Here is a 19920-nt window from a genome sequence, read left to right as displayed (position 1 = left end):
GTCTGGCACACATTTATTGAAAGAATGAATTAGTCTGTTTTATGTGGTAAATGCTCAGTAATATGTTTAAACTTTGATGTCAAAATTTAAGTATGGCAAAAAAAATAACTTGCTTTTTTTCTTATTTATCTCTTACTTAATCTAGTTTTATCTCATTTTTAAAAACTTATTGAATGAGTTTGAATTAATGCTTTTTTAATCTTGAAATTTCCTTGTCAGAGGGGTGCCTGTGTGGCTCAGTTGGTTAAGTGTCTGCCTTAGGCTCAAGTCATGATCTTGGGGTACTAGGATCGAGTCCCACATCAGGCTCCTTGCTTAGCGGGGAGTCTGCTTCTCCCTCTCCCTTTGCCCCTCCCCCTGCTTGTGCTCTCTCTCCCACTCTCAAATGAATAAATAAAAATCTTAAAAAAAAAAAAGTCCCTATCAGAAGAAAAAGCCCTCTTAAATCTTCCTTCTGTCTCAACACTGTATCATTCAAGTAGTCATTTGTAAACATTTCTCAGATGACTACATTCTGACAATAAAGGATAATTTAGTATTTCACTTTGTGCCTTGTCCACTATTGTATTTTCAGAGCCATAAATATCATCAAACCAAGTAATTCTCACTGGGAAAACTGAAGTGCTATTAAATGTTTTTTGTTTTTGTTTTTTCCCTAACAGAGATTACTTCACATGTTGACATAGCGCGGAACACCTCTTACTTCCTTGACAGGGCAGAGAAGCAATTACCACATCAGTATCATGTACTAAAACCCTCCTTGCTTTTCTTAAGACTGATTAGCTACAGAGTTATTCCAGATCTAACATGTGGTTGTTACTTAGAAAGCAACAAATAAGTGAAACAGGAATGAAACAGTTGAAGGTGAGAACTGTTTATATGTAATGACTTTAAGTTATTTTTATGTAATTGAATTATAATTAAATCTGTTTTCAGAATTATGAACAAGAAAAATATACTCTTCAGAGAGAAGTTGAGCTTAAGAGTCGAATGTTAGAAAGTTTGAGCTCTGAATGTGAAGCTATTAAACAACAGCAAAAAACACACCTGGAGCAATTAAAAGAACAACTGAGCAGAAGCCATGGACAAGAAGTAAATGAACTAAAAAATAAGGTTTGGATACCTATGTATATCAAAACAAAAATGTTTCATGCTTATGGAGTTAGCAATATGTAAATTTTAAGTGATGAAGATTTTCTTAATGCCATCTGTGGAAAATAGCTGAGATCAAGGCTCCATCATCATAATATTGCGAGTGGGAACACTGAGAAACAAGAATTTACCTAAGGGACTTGTATTAACATTCTACGGATTAAATACAATTACTTAATTTCAGAAACTGGATATTTGTTATGGAGTTTTAGTTTAGTGAAAAGCATGACCTTTTTGCCTATAGTGCATAGTAGGACAGTCCCCTTTCAGAAAGACCAGTCTCCTAGCTTTCACTGAAAGGAGTAGTACACTTCGTAATCCTACAGAAGAAACCAGTAGTTTATTGTAAGTTAATGTATATTAGAATTGATACTTTCTAGTTTGGTTATTGAAGATAAGCCAATGACATGATCTGCCTCTTACAACTCAGTAAGGAAAGTATCATTATTGTCTGTGGATAACAGATGAGAAAACCAATGTTTAAACAGATTGAGTAAATTGGACAAAAATCACAGCAGTCAAGATTTGACTGAAGCTGTCTGATTCCAAAGCCCATATCACTATACTTAGACTAACAACGTGTTACACTGGCTTCATTTTATGCATTAAAAACAAGTTGACCATTCTTTTTTGGTTACCCCCAACTATCCAGTTCCTTCAGGTTACTTCAAAGGAATCCAGAACCTTTATCATGGCTCTTCTTTGTATAGAGTACATACTTTCCAGACCCTTCTCTACAAAACTGTACCTGACTTTTGGCCTGTTTTGTAATTTTCCATGTTTTGTGTAGCATCTTTTGAGATTTTTCCATATCTGTACCACCTTTACTTTTAACTAATTTCTTTAAATTGATTCTCTTTTTACTCATTTTAAGCAATGATATCAATGAAATTATATATTTGAGCTGGTTGTATTTTTTCCTAAATTGTAGTCAGATGAACATGTCTATCAAAATGTGCTTTCATGTAATACTTAGAATCATCTTGCATTCATACACAAAATTTTGGAGTTATATTTGATATCTTTTCTTTCTTTCTTTGAGAGAGTGAGCACAAGCGGCAGTTAGGGGCAGCGGAAAGGGGAGAAGCTGACTCTCCCGCTGAGCAGGGAGCCCAATGTGGAGCTCGATCCCATGACCCTGGGATCATGACCTGAGCCGAAGGCAAATGCTTAACCAACTGAGCCACCCAGGCGCCCCTGACTTATTTCTCACAATTACTCCATCAACTGATTCTAAGAACTTGATCTACAAAACATCCATCTCTGCTGCTACCATTGTAGTCCAGATCACCATTCTCTCTCCCCTAGACTACTCTTGTAGCCTTCTATCCAGGCAACCTGCTTCCATCATTGCTATTCATACCTATCACTCTTCACATAGAAGCCAAAGTGGCCAAGAGTCCAGACATACTTTGATTACTTGTATGAACTATTTGTATGTTTGTAGGACAGCGCATATCACTGTTATAAGATGCTTAGCATTGGCCAAATAGGAAACCTTAATAGTCTCATCATGCAGTAAATTTCGGTCAGTCGGTCATGTTTTTCAGAAAGATAGCCACATTTCAGCGTAGATCATTCAGCTGAAATTTCTTTTTCCACATTATGAAAATAGAAAAGGAAAAACAAGTCAAGAGGCTCTTACTTTTTAAATAGAAAACAGATATCAGGATATAGAATATTGACACCTAATTCAAGATAATTTGATATAGATTATAATTATAACCCTGGACATCAAGCAGAAGTTTTTTTATTGATAACAGAAATCATTTAGTGAATGCTAGGCATAGTGCTGAATGTTTTACTCCCCTGATCTCAGTTGAGAGCCACACAATAACCCAGTAATGGTAGATACAATCATTAACAGTTTTTACCTAGGAGGAATGAAACAGGCTAAATCTAGGCTTGATCCTAAAACTTCATCATTCTGCTGTTAAATTTGTTCCCTTTAAACTATATATTTTTAGTTTTCCAAGATAGAGAACTATATCAAAGTGTAATTAGTTTTGTTCAGCTTGACTGTCTTATAAAATAGTTATTCTGCAATTATCAGAATAATTTATACTGCAACTGTACATTCTGATGATCTTCAATTACCTTTTGATTTTTTAAGATTGTGAATTTTTCTTTCTACTTTAGTTAGAAAAACTGAAAGCCGAATTAGATGAAGCTAGGCTTAGTGAAAAGCAGTTGAAGCACAAAGTAGATCATCAGAAGGAACTCCTCTCATGTAAATCAGAGGAAATGCGAGTAATGTCTGAGCGTGTGCACGAAAGCATGTCTTCAGAGATGCTGGCTCTTCAAATTGAGCTGACTGAAATGGAAAGTATGAAGGTAATTATTATGGCATGTATGTTCTTAGGTTGTTTTTTTCTTTTTTCCTTGTATATTTTTTAACATGTTTTTGTTATAATCCTTAAGTAATTTGAAGGCTGAAGTATTTTTCTGTCTTAACTCTGATGTTACTAATTAAAAAATGTAGAGTTTTTAGGTGGATTATTCATTCATAGTAAAGCTTTAGATTATGTGATTTTGTAAAGCGGATTACCTTTAGATTAATAAAACCTCTGGAAGAACTTTGAGTCATTAACTCTGATCCTACTTTGTGTCATAAAAGCCCTATAGAAAACGTTGGTCTAGTGGAAATTGATATGCATATGAATGTAGATTTTTTTTTTTCATTGCAGGCTGAGGTTAATTAAAAATTAAAGGCTTAAATTTATAGGAAAGAAAGATAGCCCTTCATTTGGTTCCCTGCTGAAAAATTTAGTAATTTTTATTCTTTTATTATACACCTTAAAACTATTGACTAACTCTTTAGTTTTAGTTTTGGGTGTAAACCACTTCTGATAGATAAACTGAGCAGCTGCTAAATGAAAGATTATTCAGGAGAATTTCCTCTTTTTCAATTCCTATTGAATAGACCACCCTCAAAGAAGAAGTGAATGAACTACAGTACAGACAAGAACAACTAGAACTTCTTAGTACTAATTTAATGCGCCAGGTAGACCGACTTAAAGAAGAAAAAGAGGAGCGAGAGAAAGAAGCAGTTTCCTACTATAATGCCTTAGAGGTACTATGATTAGAGTAACATTATCTTTTCCAATTTATAATAAGTTGTTTCCTTGCTAATCTAACCTCTATTAGCTAAATTGTTTTCTTTCAAATTTAGAAAGCTCGTGTAGCAAATCAAGATCTTCAGGTGCAATTAGACCAGGCACTTCAGCAAGCCTTGGACCCCAATAGTAAAGGCAACTCTTTGTTTGCAGAGGTACGTAACAAATACTCTATTGATTAAATTGGCATGTCACTTAATACAAGTGTAATTAAACATGTTAATATTTTCTAGGTGGAAGATCGAAGGGCAGCAATGGAACGTCAGTTTATCAGTATGAAAGTCAAGTATCAGTCACTAAAGAAGCAAAATGCATTTAACAGAGAACAGATGCAAAGAATGAAGGTATAGCATTATCACCATTGAAGGTTTATTAAACCGATTTTGTATCCGCATTACGTGTACAGATATATCAAGGAAAGCATCTTTTCCTTCAAAGAGTGTACTTAGTTATTTCTAGAACTGCATTATTTTAGAAAAAATATCTTTAGATTGACTAAAAGATTTACTATACTTTATTTCAAAAAATTAATCCTTTAGTAGATATTTAGTAGAGTAGTAGTATAGTTAGCATCCGTTGATTGATTTTATTTAATGGTTACTCAAAAACTTTGTGATTGATTTTTTTTTTTTTTCATGGTTACTCAATAGCTTTCCCAGAAATATATAAATCTTTGTGTAGTGGAGAAAAAAATTTTCAAAAGTTTTTTTTCCCAGCTATTGGCTGGAGTTTCTTAACACAGGCCTAAGGTTCCTACTTCAATGAAAACTAGCTCTCTCATCATTCTCCAGTTCTTCTGCAAAGGCTTATTATAGAGTGAAATTTGGATATCCTTTTCTTGTAGTTCCTCAGGTCAAGCATATAGGCCCATTTAATTTTTTAAAAAAATTTTTTTGATTTAATTAACATATACTATATTATTACTTTCAGAGGTAGAATTCAGTGATTTCATCAGTTGCATACAACACCCAGTGCTCATTACTTCAAGTGCCCTTCTTAATGCCCATCACCCAATTACCCCATCCCCTGACCCAGCACCCCTCCAGCAACCCTTAGTAGGCCCTTTTAATTTTAATTTTAAGGGTTGTTTTGGTCATCATCTTAGTCAAACAGGCAGTAACAGAAAATCATATGGGAGTTATAAAGATTGTAGTATTGTACCAGCTTTTAGAATTCTGATCCCTGAACTGTTACGCCTAACTGGTAACTGGAAGTCTAGAACGCTTTCTGCCTTTTATACAGGATCGTGAGATTTAAAACAAATAGGGAAAGTTAGTAATTAAACTTTGGCATTAGATCAACTTGGGGTTGAATCCTAGTTCTGTCACTTGCTAGCTGTGTGACCTTGAACAAGTATTTTTTTACTTTTCAGAGCATCATCAATCGCCTCATCTATAAAGTAGATATGATAGAACTTGCTTTTTAAATTGTCCTGGAATTAAATGAAAGCATAGTAAAATGCTTAAATGGTGGTTGGCATATAAGGAAGTGCTGACATAACAAACAGCTGTGGTTTTTAAGGATTTCGATGGGACTACTTGGTTTACCCAAGACTCTTCCCTATCCGAGAATGATTTTTTTAAAAAATTTTCTCACATTTGCTTTTTGTTTTCTTTCAGTATTTTTTGGACTACTATTATTAATCTCCCAATGTTCCCATGATATTCCAAGTTATCTTTAGAAATAAGTAGCATTCTGAATCTTCTCACACTCCAGTCTGAAGCAGGAACAAAAAGTGGGTCCTTAAAAATGTTAGAAGTCATTTTCTATCTTCATAACCATAACTGCAACTGTATATCATTGCTTGCTTTACTCAAAACTGTATTTAAATTATCGGTACTTTTTAGAACTCCATAAATTTCTAAAGGCAGAAAACAATGGTAGTTTTAGATTCCAGTTCATTTCCCTTCAGTTAGTATGCAACTCCAGGTTTAGGTGAAGTCAAAATTAGGTAAGTTGATTGCTGCTACTAAAAAATAAATGTATTTATATTTATATCGAAGATTCCCTCAGTTTCCTTAGATGCCTTTTTGTTTTCCATCCTTGTCATTTGTAAATCTCGCTGTTGTAAATGTGAGTAGCTTAATAATTCCTCCACTTGATACTATTAAAGTTAAAATTTTTGAGAAACCCCATCAGACCCTTAATGACAGTGCATATGATGAGTAAAGTACAGCATTACAGCATTTGGACAGGTTTATTTACCAGTTAAGTGATGCTTCTGGATCATAGCCATTCAGTTCAATTTTATGTTTACAGAAGTACAAATAATTGTTAATAGATGTCAGATATTACTCCTAAGAACTCAAATAAGTACTCAAGAGTTATATCTGTAACTAAACTTACTGATATAAATATTTTCAAATTATTAGATTATTAAAGTAGACATACCTAGTCTGGTTTCCAAACTGAATTCAAGGTGACATAGTACAGAATATGCGTTGTACCAAAATATAGTTATCAGAATCTTCCTTTCCTCCACTCAGTTCTCTGTTGGGGGCGGGGGTTGGGTGTTTGTTTTTTTTTTGTTTTTTTTTCTAGTTACAAATCGCCACATTGCTACAAATGAAAGGGTCTCAAACTGAATTTGAGCAGCAGGAACGGTTGCTTGCTATGCTGGAGCAGAAGAACGGTGAAATTAAACATCTCTTAGGTGAAATTAGAAATCTGGAGAAATTTAAGGTACATGTAACCCCTTCAATAATGCAGCCAGATTTGGTTTGAATATCTTAAATCAGTTGACCCTTGAACAACACGGAGGTTCGGGATGCCCAACCGTGTGCAGTCAAAAATCTGCATAATTTTTGACTCCCCAGAAACTTTATGAGTAGCTTACTCTTTACCGGAAGCCTCACTGATAACTGGAACAGTTGATTGACACATATTTTGTATGTTATACATATTATATACTGTATTCTTAAAGTAAGTTAGAGAAAGTAAAATGTTATTAAGAAAATTATAAGGACGAGAAATACATTTATAGAACTCTACTGTGAAACATTCACATATGAGTGGACCTGTGCCATTCAAACCTGTATTGTTCTAGGACTACTGGATTAACCTAATTTGTTATTTATCTTAAGTAATAAGAATTGTTGTTTTCTGTAGAGTTTATATGAAAGTACGGAATCTAAACTTTCTGCCAACTCTGACACTCCGGAAGATAACACCTATTACACAGAGTTACTTCAGATAAAGCTTGACAACTTAAAGTAAGTGTTGGGCACTTAGAAAGATGGATATTCTCTTGACTTGCTTATAATAAGTAGTGTTAGTGACTACAAACTTTTGTTTTCAAATTGCGAAAAGAAATTCCAGAAAAGAAAATCAATACAAATATCTTTGTGTAGCAAATAAGATATAGTCAAGATATAGTTAGTGCTAGTTACTGAAGAAAAAATACTTTCAATGAATAATTATTTTTATTTCTCTGTGTTCAGCGTTTTAGATTGGTAAGTGAAAAGAACTTTGACGTAGAAAATGTTCTTATAATCTAAATTTTTCAGGAACAAATATCTAATTTGAAACTTAAAAAGAAATTATTTACACATGGATTAATGTGGAAAGCATATTTTCCTCCTTTCCTTCAAAGAATGCATGACATTTTTTATTTGAAAGTGCCGTTGTTAAAGCTTATTTTGTTTATTGTTTCTTTGTTACTTAAAACCCCAAGGAAATATATATATATTTAAAGAATTCAAATATATAATAAAAGATTTGCACTACCAAAATATGTTTTACATATATGTATATAAAACACGTATTTTACATGTTATTTTAATATTCCTTGGTTCTCCTTTTTTTATTTATATAGCAAAGAAAATGAAAGCACTAAAGGTGAATTGTCCATACAGCGAATGAAAGCATTATTTGAGAGCCAACGGGCTTTGGACATTGAGAGAAAACTTTTCGCAAATGAAAGATGCCTCCAGCTCTCCCAAAGTGAAAATATGAAACTGAGAGCTAAACTAGATGAACTAAAACTAAAGTATGAACCTGAAGGTATGCATGTCTCATATATTTTGTCTTTTAAATTATGAGAAGCTCTGAGAAATTATATCAAGTGTTTTTTTCCTTAACTACAGCTTTATGCAAATCCCATTACAAACTAATTTGTGGTTATGTATCTCTATCTAATAAAACAAATTTACTTCTACAAAATGTGTAGGAAAATTCAAAAAGAACTGAATACTGGGTATGTATGAATATAATAGGTATTCTGTTGGATAGATATCTGTGTATTAGAACCTGGATAAGGTTTGGAAACCTTAGAGACTTTTCCATTTACAATTACAATATCTTATGCAATATGTCAAAGAGTTTGATTTCATTGAAGCAACTGATGTTTGGGAACTGGATTAGTTAATATTGTTTATAGAAAACCTAAAATAATGGAGACTTAAACAAGATAGGTATAAATTCCTCCCCTTACAGAAGTCTAGAAGAGGCTTTCCGAGACTGGTCAGAGTGTCACAATCTAGGCTTCATTTGTGTTGTTCATCCGCATAATCCTTGAGCAAAATTGAGTCATGTAGCCTCACCTACCTACAAGAAAAGCTGAGAAATGCAGTCTTGTTCTCAGGAGCCGTGTTCCCCACTACATCTTGGGATTTTCTTTTTTTGAGTGTAATAGACATCTAATATTCTATTAGTTTTGGGTATATATCATGATGATTTGATATTTATGCATTACAAAATGACCCCCCATGATAAGTCTAGTTACCATCTGTCACCATGCAAAGTTATTACAATATTATTGAGTATACTCTTGGAGGCTCTATTATTGAGGAAGACTAGTAGAACAGATATTAGAAGACAACTAGCAAATCTAATCACTGAGGTGGAAAATAGCCTTACCACGTGGGCTCTGCATGTTATACACTAAAAAGAGTGACTTTACTGTCTGTTTGTAAATTAAAAAATAAAAGTCCAAAAGTAAAAAAGCCTAAGAATGCAATGGTTCTTAGAGCCCAAGAAAGTGTTATTACATGTTTTAGGTTATACATTTTCAGCCAGTTTTTGCCCCTACACTGTTCACATGCCTAAGACTATCTTCATTATTACCTCAGTGACTTGAGGGATTCTTAACAGTAGTGGGGAGGTTGTTAGCAATAGTAAAGTTTTTTATAGTTTAAAAAGGCTTCTCTTTCATCCTTTTTCTCTTCCCTGATTCTAAGAGGCTTTCCTAATTAAGAATTACACACTATGAATTTTGAAAGTCTGCTGAACTGAACACAGCAGAGACAGAGGGAAGTATAGTCAATCTAGTTGATGTGGGGAGCAGTAGAAGAGAAAGGGAAAATAGTGATTTAAAAAGAATATTGTAGAGTAGGAGCACCAACCCCATGTCCAACCATGGTTTCTCCAACTTTACTTTTTTGATTTTGAAAATAAAAGATGCATTGGTATGGGGATAGGGAAAAGGTATTAGAACAATTAATTTAGTGGCTGTAAATAGACCTGCATGGAGATGGAATGATGTTATGTTAGGCAGTTAGGGTAGAAGGCTATTGCCATAGTCTGCAGTGAGACATACTATGGTTTGAACTTGGGAAGTATCCATAGTAGAAGTACTGATTTTGAATACATTTTGTGGGTGGGGCTAATAGGCACAAGTTACCATAGAGAATTTGACTAGTTCTTTGCATGTAATCATTACAACACACAATACTGAGTGGAGTGGACATTTTTAATCCCCATTTTACAGATAAAGAAAATAAAGCTCAAGAGGTTAAGTACTTCCCCAAAGTCAACCAGCTGCAGAGTGCTAGTGTGGGATTTGTACTTGGATTCCTTGACTCTTAGCCTCTGTATCCTTTCTTACCTCCAAACTGAAGTCTTATAATAAAACCCCATGTAACTTTTATTACAGTATCAGAACATAGAAGTTTTCACTGTGAGAACTAAATCTTTTGAGTTCCCAAGGAAAAATTTATAGCCAGATAACATTTAAAGGATATAGTTAGTAAAGTCCATGAAAAAAGAAAGGACAAAAGATTTCAATAAGTAGATAAGTGGGTTTCAAAAGAATGAAGAATAGGAAAGGAAAAAACTGTATCTATAACTAGTTCTATCTTTTTATGTTTACTGTGTCTTTGTTTTGACTTATTGACTAAATATATTAGTAATTTTTATTCTCAGAGAAAACTGAAGTGCCTGTACCCAAAAAGAGGAGGGAGGTCCTGCCTGTGGATATCACCACCCCTGACAATGTATGTGCCAAAAGTGCTATTGAGGAAGACGTTTATAGATTACTACCTCAGAAGGAGGAGGCCCAGTGCTGTCCCAGCAATTCTGAAGATAACTTGCAGTTAGAGAAGACAGTTTCTATAAATACACCAGGAAACAATCTCTCTCCTCACAAAAGTCTGCCCGTGGACATTCAGCCAAGGAAGGAAAAGAAATGTGTGAAACTTATGGGAGTTTCAACTGACTCTGAAGCCTTAAGTGAAAGAAGTGGAAACACACCGAATTCTCCCAGGTCAGTGTCCTCTTTACTTCAGGGCAACCAGCAGACCTCTCCATCTCTTCTCTATCGCTGCATGAACTGTGCTATCTGTTTCTTTATCTATTTTCTTAGTATTGCATGTAGTATAATTCCACAGTTTCATCTGCCTACCTTCAACTTTTCTAAAACTTTAAGAAAAACTAAAATGATTGCAAAAGGAAAGGATTCCTGAATAAGGGAGTTATTTTCAAAAGTTACACTTTGCTCTTTCATGAAACAGAACTATCACAGTCTAGTACATCTCTGAATGTTTTGTTGGTTTGAATAAATGTACAGTTGGTTATTTTTCCCCTAGTTCAAGAGTGGCCATGAAAGAAAAATTAACTTACCTCCTAAAAGGGCTTTCTAGTAGTCTAAGAAATTTCAGCTTTCTAGAAAACTGTTAGGTGAAATTTTTTTACGACTTTTGAAAATGTTTATCCTAAGTCTTTAAAAATGAGCTTTGATTTTGACATTTTTAAATATCAAAGGTAATTCATTTTCATTTTATATTAAAACTTCAAAGCCTCTAGTTTCTGCATATTTGAGTTTGTGACTAAAAGAGGAAGTGTCAGATTTGTATGTGTATAGGAATTAAAATTTTAAGAGTCTTTAAGAAAATAATAGAGATAAGATAAGAGAAAGTGAGTGAAAGAGAAAGGTAGGTAACAGTAGCTGAGGCTAGGCTGGAATAAGACACAAGCTTGGGGTGTGTACAGCAGGACCAAGGGTATGGCAAAGACGAATGAATGAAGAAAATAGAGAAGGTAATAAAAAGATGATAAAGGATGTCTATATGCAATGGAATAATAGATGCATTTAAAACAAATATCTTTAGACATTTAAAAAATTAAGCATACTGATGTGAAAAGAGCTTGGATTGTCTGCTTATGAAAGGAGTTCTTTAAGGTTCTGCCCGGGCTACATGAGCTGTGGATGGGAGGGTACAGAATAAGACATTTTACTAGTGTACATTTGAGTTAATATAGTCAGGCATAGCCCACCTTTTTAAAGGGGCTGTTTTGTATGTTTTATCTGATTTTTTTTAATTTAAAGTCTTCAGTGCTATTAAAGGTGGTGCTCTACAGTGAAAGCACCTCAACAATGTGAGCTGCTGTTACTATAAATAGAAGTACAGTTGACCCTTGAACAACACAGGTTTGAACTGTGCAGGTCCACTTCTATGCAGCCTTTTTTCACTGAATACATTGTAAATATATTTTCCTTATGATTTTCTCTTAAAACATTTTCTGTAGCTTTACTATAAGAATACAGTATATAATATATAAACAAAATAGGTGTTAATTGATCGTTTATGTTATGGGTAAGGCTTCCGATCAACAGTAGACTATTAGTAGTTAAGTTTGGGGGGAGTCAAAAGTTATACAAGGATTTTTGACTGTGCAAGAGTCTGTGCCCCTACCCCTGCATTGTTCAAGGGTCAACTGTAATTTATTACTCTTCCTTGAATTTTTATATAATAACATTAAAAGTCTCATAAAATAAAAGTTTAATACTCAAGGAAAAAGTAACTTCAAATGAATTTTGTCTGGCACACACACACACACACACACACACACACACATACACAGGGAGTTTTGGGTAGTTCTGAAATGAATTTAATAGGTTATACTTGTATGTATGTGATTCATTGTGTAAGTGTGCGTGACCATTGTATATTTCTGGAGGCGAAGTTCAGAGTTAATCAGTACAGACCTTGCTATCTGTGTTGTCTTCATTTCTTTTTCTGCCTTTTGCTTGATAAAAGTTACTGAAACACATGTATTTAGCTATTTGTTTGACTCAAATTAAGTAGCATGTTGGAATTTTGTCTGGCAAATTAAACAAAAACAAATAAAATACCACAAAACATTTGTTTTTGTGTATGTGTGAGTCCATCTGCTAACTTAAGACGTTTCCAACCTTTTGCTCTCTGCATGATTAACTTAGACACACAATCCTATGATGATATTTAACAATAAATACGGGTTTACTGGGGACTTCACTATTGCATGCTTTATAAATTTAATTGATGCTCTTGCTATAAAATCCTTATAAACCTTTTAAAATATTTCTCCACTGTTTATTTTTTCTTAAATTATTATTCTGCTAGTTAATTTTTAACAAAGTTAAAACTGGAAGTTAATTTCTTAACTGAAATGCAGCTTAAGTTTTGATTTTTTTGAGACAAATTGGTATGTATTCATGCAGCCCAGGATTCTGTTATTTTTATCTTGCGTTGCCTTTTGTTTGTCATGATAACATTAAAATTGTGCTCTAACATTTAAATTTTTTTGTTAGGTGTATTATCACAATCGGCATTCCATTATATTTTAATTCTTTAATTTAGGCTTTGCCATGACTTTTATCAACCTTAAAAATATCTTTTTAAGCATTTAAAAAATTAAGTCTGTTGATATAAAAATGTTTGTTTTAGAGAGGCAGTGATTTAGTTCTTAATGGTATTGGAGTCAACTATAATTTTTTCCTCATATACTTAAAAAAAATTGATCATATCCCATTAGAGGCCCATTACATGAGAGGTTTGTTTCTTCTTTAATTTTTTTTAACCGCATTTGAATTCAGAGTGGATGCTTTAATGCCTGTAGGTTAGCTGCTGAATCAAGGCTTCAAACAGAAGTTAAAGAAGGGAAAGAAACTGCAAGCAAATTGGAAAAGGAAACTTGTAAGAAATCACACCCTATTTTATATGTGTCTTCCAAATCAACTCCAGAGACCCAGTGCCCTCAGCAATAAGGACTTTTCTTTAATGAGAGTAAGGTACCATTTGCCCAAAAAGTTGATTTGGATCTTAGTTAAGATTGTCTTTATCTGAAATATACAACGTTGTAGACTATTTCTTTCTACCTGTTGTGCCAAGACCTGGCATTTTCATGTTCCTGTGACCAAATGTTCAAAATTTGGTTGTGATTCTAACCAGGAGAGTTCCTTAAATGATGACTCTTCTTGGAGCCTCTGTGAATTACAGTGAATAAACTTATAACGGAAGGAAAGTGTTATAAATCTATTTGTTGCATTGTATATGGACTTTTTAAAGTGTTATTAACACATATCTTCAAAGTCACATATTTGAAAAGAGAACACAAAATTAACTATTAACTTATATTTTTCTATGTACTTTTTATTGAACTTAGTTTTTCACTATATTATAAAAACAGAAAACTTGGTTTAAAAATATATATTATAATTGTAACTGGGTTTTGTCAGTGTTTTAAGTAGCTATGTCCATCTTTGTATCCATGTACATGATTTAAATTTTGTGTCTCAAGCGTATGAAAAATATAATTTTGAAATTTAAAATAAAACTGGAATAATTTATCCCCTTCCTATTTTTTTTTTACTCTGTATAGATAACACATTGTTATCAAAAGGGGATAAAAGAAATAAAGCGAAACTTCACAGATTCTTAATTCCCTGGCACATATAATTTTTATATATATACTACATAGTTTATATAATCATATACATATATAATATATATTTTTAATTCCAAACTTTCCAAATAAAGACTTTTCTTTTCTTTTAAATGATTATAGCCTGGTCTACAGCTTAATTTCATATATACTGTAGGTGGATGTATTTATATATAAAGAGGGGGTGGTGGTAGAGGGAGGGAAAGAGAGTTAGGTTAAGAACTTGGCTATGTGATTATGGAGGCTGGCAAGTTCAAAGTCATCAAGGTGGACTAGCAGCCTGGAGACCCAAGGAAGAGCCAGAGTTACATATAGTTCAGGTCCAAAGGCTGTTTGCTGCAGAATTATCTCTTGCTCTGGGGAGCTCAGTCTTTGTTCTAAACAGGACTTGCACTAATTGCACGCATAGACCCACTCACATTATGGAGTGTAAACTACTCAAAGTCCACAGATTTAAATGTTAATCTCATCCAAAAACAGTCTCATAGAAATACCCAAAATAATGTTTGACTGCATATCTAGGCTCTGTGGCCCTACCAAGTTGACACATAAATTTAAAAAAAAAAAAAATTCAGTTAGCAAAGGTATAGTACATCATTAGTTTTTGATATAATGTTCAATGATTCATTAGTTGAGTATAACACCCAGTGCTCATCATATCACATGCCCTCTTTAATGCCCATCGTAGTGGTTTAGATAAGTTTATTGAAATATATTAGGTAAAAGGAAATTGCCTCCCACTTGTAAGAAATTAAATAAACTTTTAATTTTCTGCAAAATCATACTCTCAGGAATTTAGATATTTCACATTAAATAATATCTCTTGCAAAAAGTAGTAGCTGAAGGCACCAGGAAATAAAAATTTTAACCTGAGGATAATAACAAATAATTGACTGTATTCGTTGCATATTATAGAATGTAGATCAGTTCCTTCTAATATTGAGTTTTTACTATGAGCTGTGTGCTAGGGACATAAAAATAACCCTTTAGTGTTCACAGGTTAATAGACCTACGTAGATGAGTAGTGGTAGTGCTATTATTACTAGTAGTAACACTTGTATCTAACATTCGAATAAATCCAACGTCCAGGTATTCTTGTAAGCCCTTTCACAAAATACCACATTTAACCCTCCAACATCTCTGTGAGTTAGATATTGTACTTAGTTATCCTCATTTTACAGAAGAGGAAACCAAGGTCAGAGAAGTTACTTGTTCAAGGGCACAGGTGTTAGTAGGTAATGAAAAACATGTGGTAGAGGTTGTTAATAGCAGAGTATGCAAAGTACTATAGGAACAGAGAAGGAAACAAGAAACTGCCTGTAGGCTTCTTATATTTTTGTCATCTTTAAGATTGTCTTCAGAGGTTTCCTAAGGCATGGAGAGAATAGCACTATAGGTAGAAGAAATAGCTGTTCAGAGAATAAAGTCATTAAACAACATCTCTAATCCTATAGATAAATTGAGCAACTGTGATTGCAGGTTGAAGAATAGGGATGACAAGAGAACCTTAACTACATACCTTCTGCTTTATCATCCTTAGAAACCGAGGCAACCCTGTAGTCTTGAGTGTTTTAAGAATATATTTTGAAAACCACTGTAGATGATAGGAAGCCAATGAATAATTGATAGAACAAAGCAATTACTGAATAAATTGAAAAGGTTGAATAAATTGTTGAGATTATTTTTAGTAAAAACACTCTAGAAGCATAATGGAAAATTAGATGTAGAAAAAGATAAGAATGAAGGCAGAAAAGACTAGTTTGACCATTTGATTACCCCAGGTAGGAAATACAGGTGCAAACTGATTACTCCAGGTAGGAAATACAGGTGCAAACTGAGGCAATGGCAGTGCGAATGAAGTTTGGTGGTTGGATTCAAGATACTGTTTAGAGAAGTAAAGCTGTCAAGAGGTTTTGGCAAAATAGGATGTGAGACTCTGGGGTAAAGGATACATCTGATGTGAGTGGGTAAGTGGTGGTGTTAAAAGAAAATAGGAGTGGGAGATTTTTCAGTTTTGAGGAGTATTTTATTGAAGTACCCATGGCGTGTCCATGTTTGGGATAAGGGTTGTATTCATTTCCTTATGTAATCAAAAATAATAAGTCTGTTTGTCAAACTTTTTTTTTTGTAAGGAAAATGTAAGACTTACTTATAACTCTATTCTAATAGACCCTTTGGAGCTAATTTTTTATTGATTTGCCAGGTGTTTTACCTATGTTATGTCTCTTAATACCACATAGTTTAGCATAATAGTTAATGTTGTTGCTTTTGTAGTTAGACTGTCTGAATTGAAATCTCAACTTCTCCACATAAATGTTAATTAGACATGGGCAAGTGTATGACTCTGGGAATAGTTTGTTTAGGTAACATTTTTGTAATATTTTAATTTTTAATAATTATTTAAATATGTGGATCCAAAGTAAAATCTACAAAACAAGGTGTATTTAAAGAAATCCAGCTTCTGTTCCTCTTTCCTCCTTTTCCCACCAGGAGCCACTTATATTTTATGATTTGTATTTCCTTTTTTTTTTTCCTTAACATAAGAGATATAGATATAGAGATATAGATAGGTTGGTAGAATCTTCATCTTCTTTCTTAGATAAAAGTAGAATGCTGAGTAATGCCAGAGAAAAATTGTGTATAGGAAGCACCAAAAACCAATCCCTCCACAAAATCAGCCAATAAACTGACAAGGATTATTGAATTAACTTTACTGGACTCTGGAAACTAATCAAGGGCTTAAAACAATCAGGTGAACAATTAAGAAAAATCAGCTGAGTTTTGACATTTTAGGAAATTTCTGATGAATGACTTGCTGACCACTAAGCTAATGGAGCAGAGACTTCAGTGGCCACACACAACAAAGAACACAAGACTTTACAAAATTGGTGCAGAAAAGTCATTTTAAAATCACAGAAACAACTAAAGCAGTTACAACAAACTCTGGGGAGGGGGAATACATAATTTCCAGAGTTGTCACATTGTAGTACTAGAAATGCCCAATTTTTGACAAAAAATTTCAGGGCATGCAAGAAACAAGAAAGTATGGCCCATATATGGGGAGGAAATAATAAACTGTCTGTAAGGAAGCCCAGGAATTGGACTTATTAGACAAAAATTTTTAATTAGTTTTTTTTTAAATATGCTTAAATTGCTAATGGAAACTCTAAGAACAATGCCAAAGAGAAACTCAAAAAATTGTAAAAAGGAACTAGATAGAAACGCTGGAGTTGAAGAGTACATTAATAAATGAGAAACTCACTGGAGAGGTTCAGCAGCAGATTTGGACAAGTAGAAGAATCAGTGAACTTGAAGATTGGCTAATTGAGATGATTTAGGCTGAAGAGCAGAAAGAGAAGAGTATGAAGAGAAACGAACAGGGCCTAAGAGACCTATAGGACACTATCAAGTATAGCAACATTTGTGTGAGAGGAAGCCTAGAAAGAGAGAAAAGAGAGAAAGGTGCAAAAGGAAATTTGATGAAATAATGGCCCCCAAATTTCCAAAATATGAAAGACATTAGTATATGAATGAGCCAAGGATGGCCTGTGCAAATTGGGTCCTAGTTTATTTCTTTACTATAGGATGAGACCTATTAGCTCAAAAGCCCCACCAGTGCAAACCTCAAATGTTTATACATCCAGTTATTTAAAAAATAGCACAAATAAGCAGATTCTTAAGCATTTAGAGCTTGTGTTATACTAACTCTCCTCAATCTCATACAAAAAAGAAGCAGAGGGATTACTTCCCAACTCATTCTATGAGATCAGCGTTACCCCCAATACCAAAGCCAGGCAAAGAAATTACAAAAAAGGAATATTACAGACCCATATTTCTTATAAATGCAAAATTCTCAGCAAAATATAAGCAAATTGAATCCAGCAATGTACAAAAATAATTATGTGCCATGCAAATGATATTTATTCCAGGTATGGAAGGATGGTTCAACATTCACAAATCAACTAATCTGTCAGTTATATCAACAGACTAAAGAAAAATCATATGATCATATCAGTAGATACACAAAAAGCATTTGACCAAATCCAAAACTCTCAGCAAACTAGCAATAGAGTGGAACTTTCAACTTGATGAACAAGATTTACAAAAAACCCTACAGCTAACATCACACTTAATGATGAGAAACTAGATGTTTTCCCTCTAAGATGAGGGATAATACAAAATGTCCCCTCTCACCATTCCTAGTCAACATGTTCTGGAAGTTCTAGCTAATGTAATAAGACAACAAAAGGAAATAAAAAGTATATGGCTTTGGAAGGAAAAAAAATAATTTTTTTTTTGTTCTCAGATGACATTATTGCATATATAGAAAATCCTAAATAATCCACAACAATAAAAATCCTGTTGGAACTAATAAATGATCACAGCAAGATTGTAAAATACAAGTTAATATACAGAAGTCAATTGCTTTCCTATACACCAGCAATGAAGAATTGGAGTTTAGGGGTGCCTGGGTGGCTCAGTCGTTAAGTGTCTGCCTTCAGCTCAGGTCCTGATCCCAGGATCCTGGGATTGAGCCCCGCATTGGGCTCCCTGCTCAGCAGGGAGTCTGCTTCTCCCTCTCCCTCTGCTCCTCCCCTAATAAAAAATTATTAAAAAAAGAATTGGAGTTTAAAATTTAAAATGATGCCATTTACATTATGACCCCTGAAAATGAAATATTTAGTCATAAATCAAACAATATTTACAAGATCTATGTAAGGAAAGCTATAAAACTTTGATGAAAGGAATAAAAAAGATATAAATAAATATCCTATGTTCATTGGTAGGAAAAGTCAGTATTAAGGTATCTGTTCTATCCAACTTGATATACAGATTTCATGTAATCCAAATCAAAATGCCAGCAGGTTATGTGTTGGGATAAGCACTGGGTGTTATACAGAACTAACGAATCGTTGAACACTACAACAAAAGCTTATGATGTACAATATGTTGGCTAACTGAATATAACAAAAAATTAAAATTTTTTTTTTAGTCTCAATAATAATTTTTTATTATGTTATGTTAGTCACCATACGGTACATCCCTAGTTTTTGATGTAATGTTCCATGATTCATTACTTGCGTGTAACACCCAGTGCACCATGCAATACATGCCCTCCTTAATACCCATCACTGGCCTATCCCAATCCTCCACCCCCCTCCTCTCTGAAGCCCTTGGTTTGTTTCCCAGAGTCCATAGTCTTTCATGGTTCATCCCCCCTTCTGTTTACCCCCCTTCATTCTTCCCTTTCTTCTCCTACCAATCTTCCTAGTTCTTATGTTCCATAAATGAGTGAAGCCTTATGATAATTGTCTTTCTCTGCTTGACTTATTTCACTTAGCATTATGTCCTCCAGTCCCATTCATGTTGCTGCAAATGTTGTGAAATCCTTCTTTTTGATGGCTGAGTAATATTCCATTGTATATATGGACCACATCTTAACCCAGTCATCTGTTGAAGGGCATCGTGGCTCCTGCTACAATTTAGCTATTGCGGACAATGCTGCTATGAACATTGGGTGCATATGGCCCTTCTCTTCACTACGTCTGTCTCTTTGGGGTAAATACCCAGTAGTGCAATGGCTGGATCATAGGGTAGCTCAATTTTTAACTTTTTAAGGGACCTCCACACTGTTTTCCAAAGTGGCTGTACCAACTTGCATTCCCACCAACAGTGTAAGAGGGTTCCCCTTTCTCCACATCCTCTCCAACATTTGTTGTTTCCTGCCTTG

The 19920-nt window shown here is 33.9% G+C and overlaps 1 protein-coding gene across 3 annotated transcripts in view; it reads left to right on the top strand.

Moving 5' to 3' along the window:
* Positions 1–19920, top strand: part of SPDL1 (spindle apparatus coiled-coil protein 1) — a 49212-nt gene that overhangs the window by 5858 nt on the left and 23434 nt on the right. The window contains exons 3-12 of one of the 3 annotated variants that reach the window (XM_008692396.2): positions 937–1113; positions 3292–3486; positions 4076–4225; positions 4325–4423; positions 4502–4612; positions 6810–6950; positions 7377–7480; positions 8083–8270; positions 10410–10749; positions 13365–14094. In XM_008692396.2, the coding sequence (XP_008690618.1) occupies positions 937–1113; positions 3292–3486; positions 4076–4225; positions 4325–4423; positions 4502–4612; positions 6810–6950; positions 7377–7480; positions 8083–8270; positions 10410–10749; positions 13365–13512 (1653 nt within the window). In that variant the 3' untranslated portion in view covers positions 13513–14094. Of the gene's footprint in view, positions 1–936; positions 1114–3291; positions 3487–4075; positions 4226–4324; positions 4424–4501; positions 4613–6809; positions 6951–7376; positions 7481–8082; positions 8271–10409; positions 10967–13364; positions 14095–19920 lie in introns of those variants that run through there. The other 2 variants (XM_040630313.1, XM_040630314.1) reach the window with 2 other exon arrangements.

The sequence above is a fragment of the Ursus maritimus genome, unplaced genomic scaffold, assembly GCF_017311325.1.
Source record: "Ursus maritimus isolate PB19 unplaced genomic scaffold, ASM1731132v1 scaffold_15, whole genome shotgun sequence".
Taxonomy (NCBI): Eukaryota; Metazoa; Chordata; class Mammalia; order Carnivora; family Ursidae; genus Ursus; species Ursus maritimus.
The sequence above is the reverse complement of the archived record's forward strand: the minus strand, read 5'-3'. Positions and strand labels throughout refer to the sequence as shown.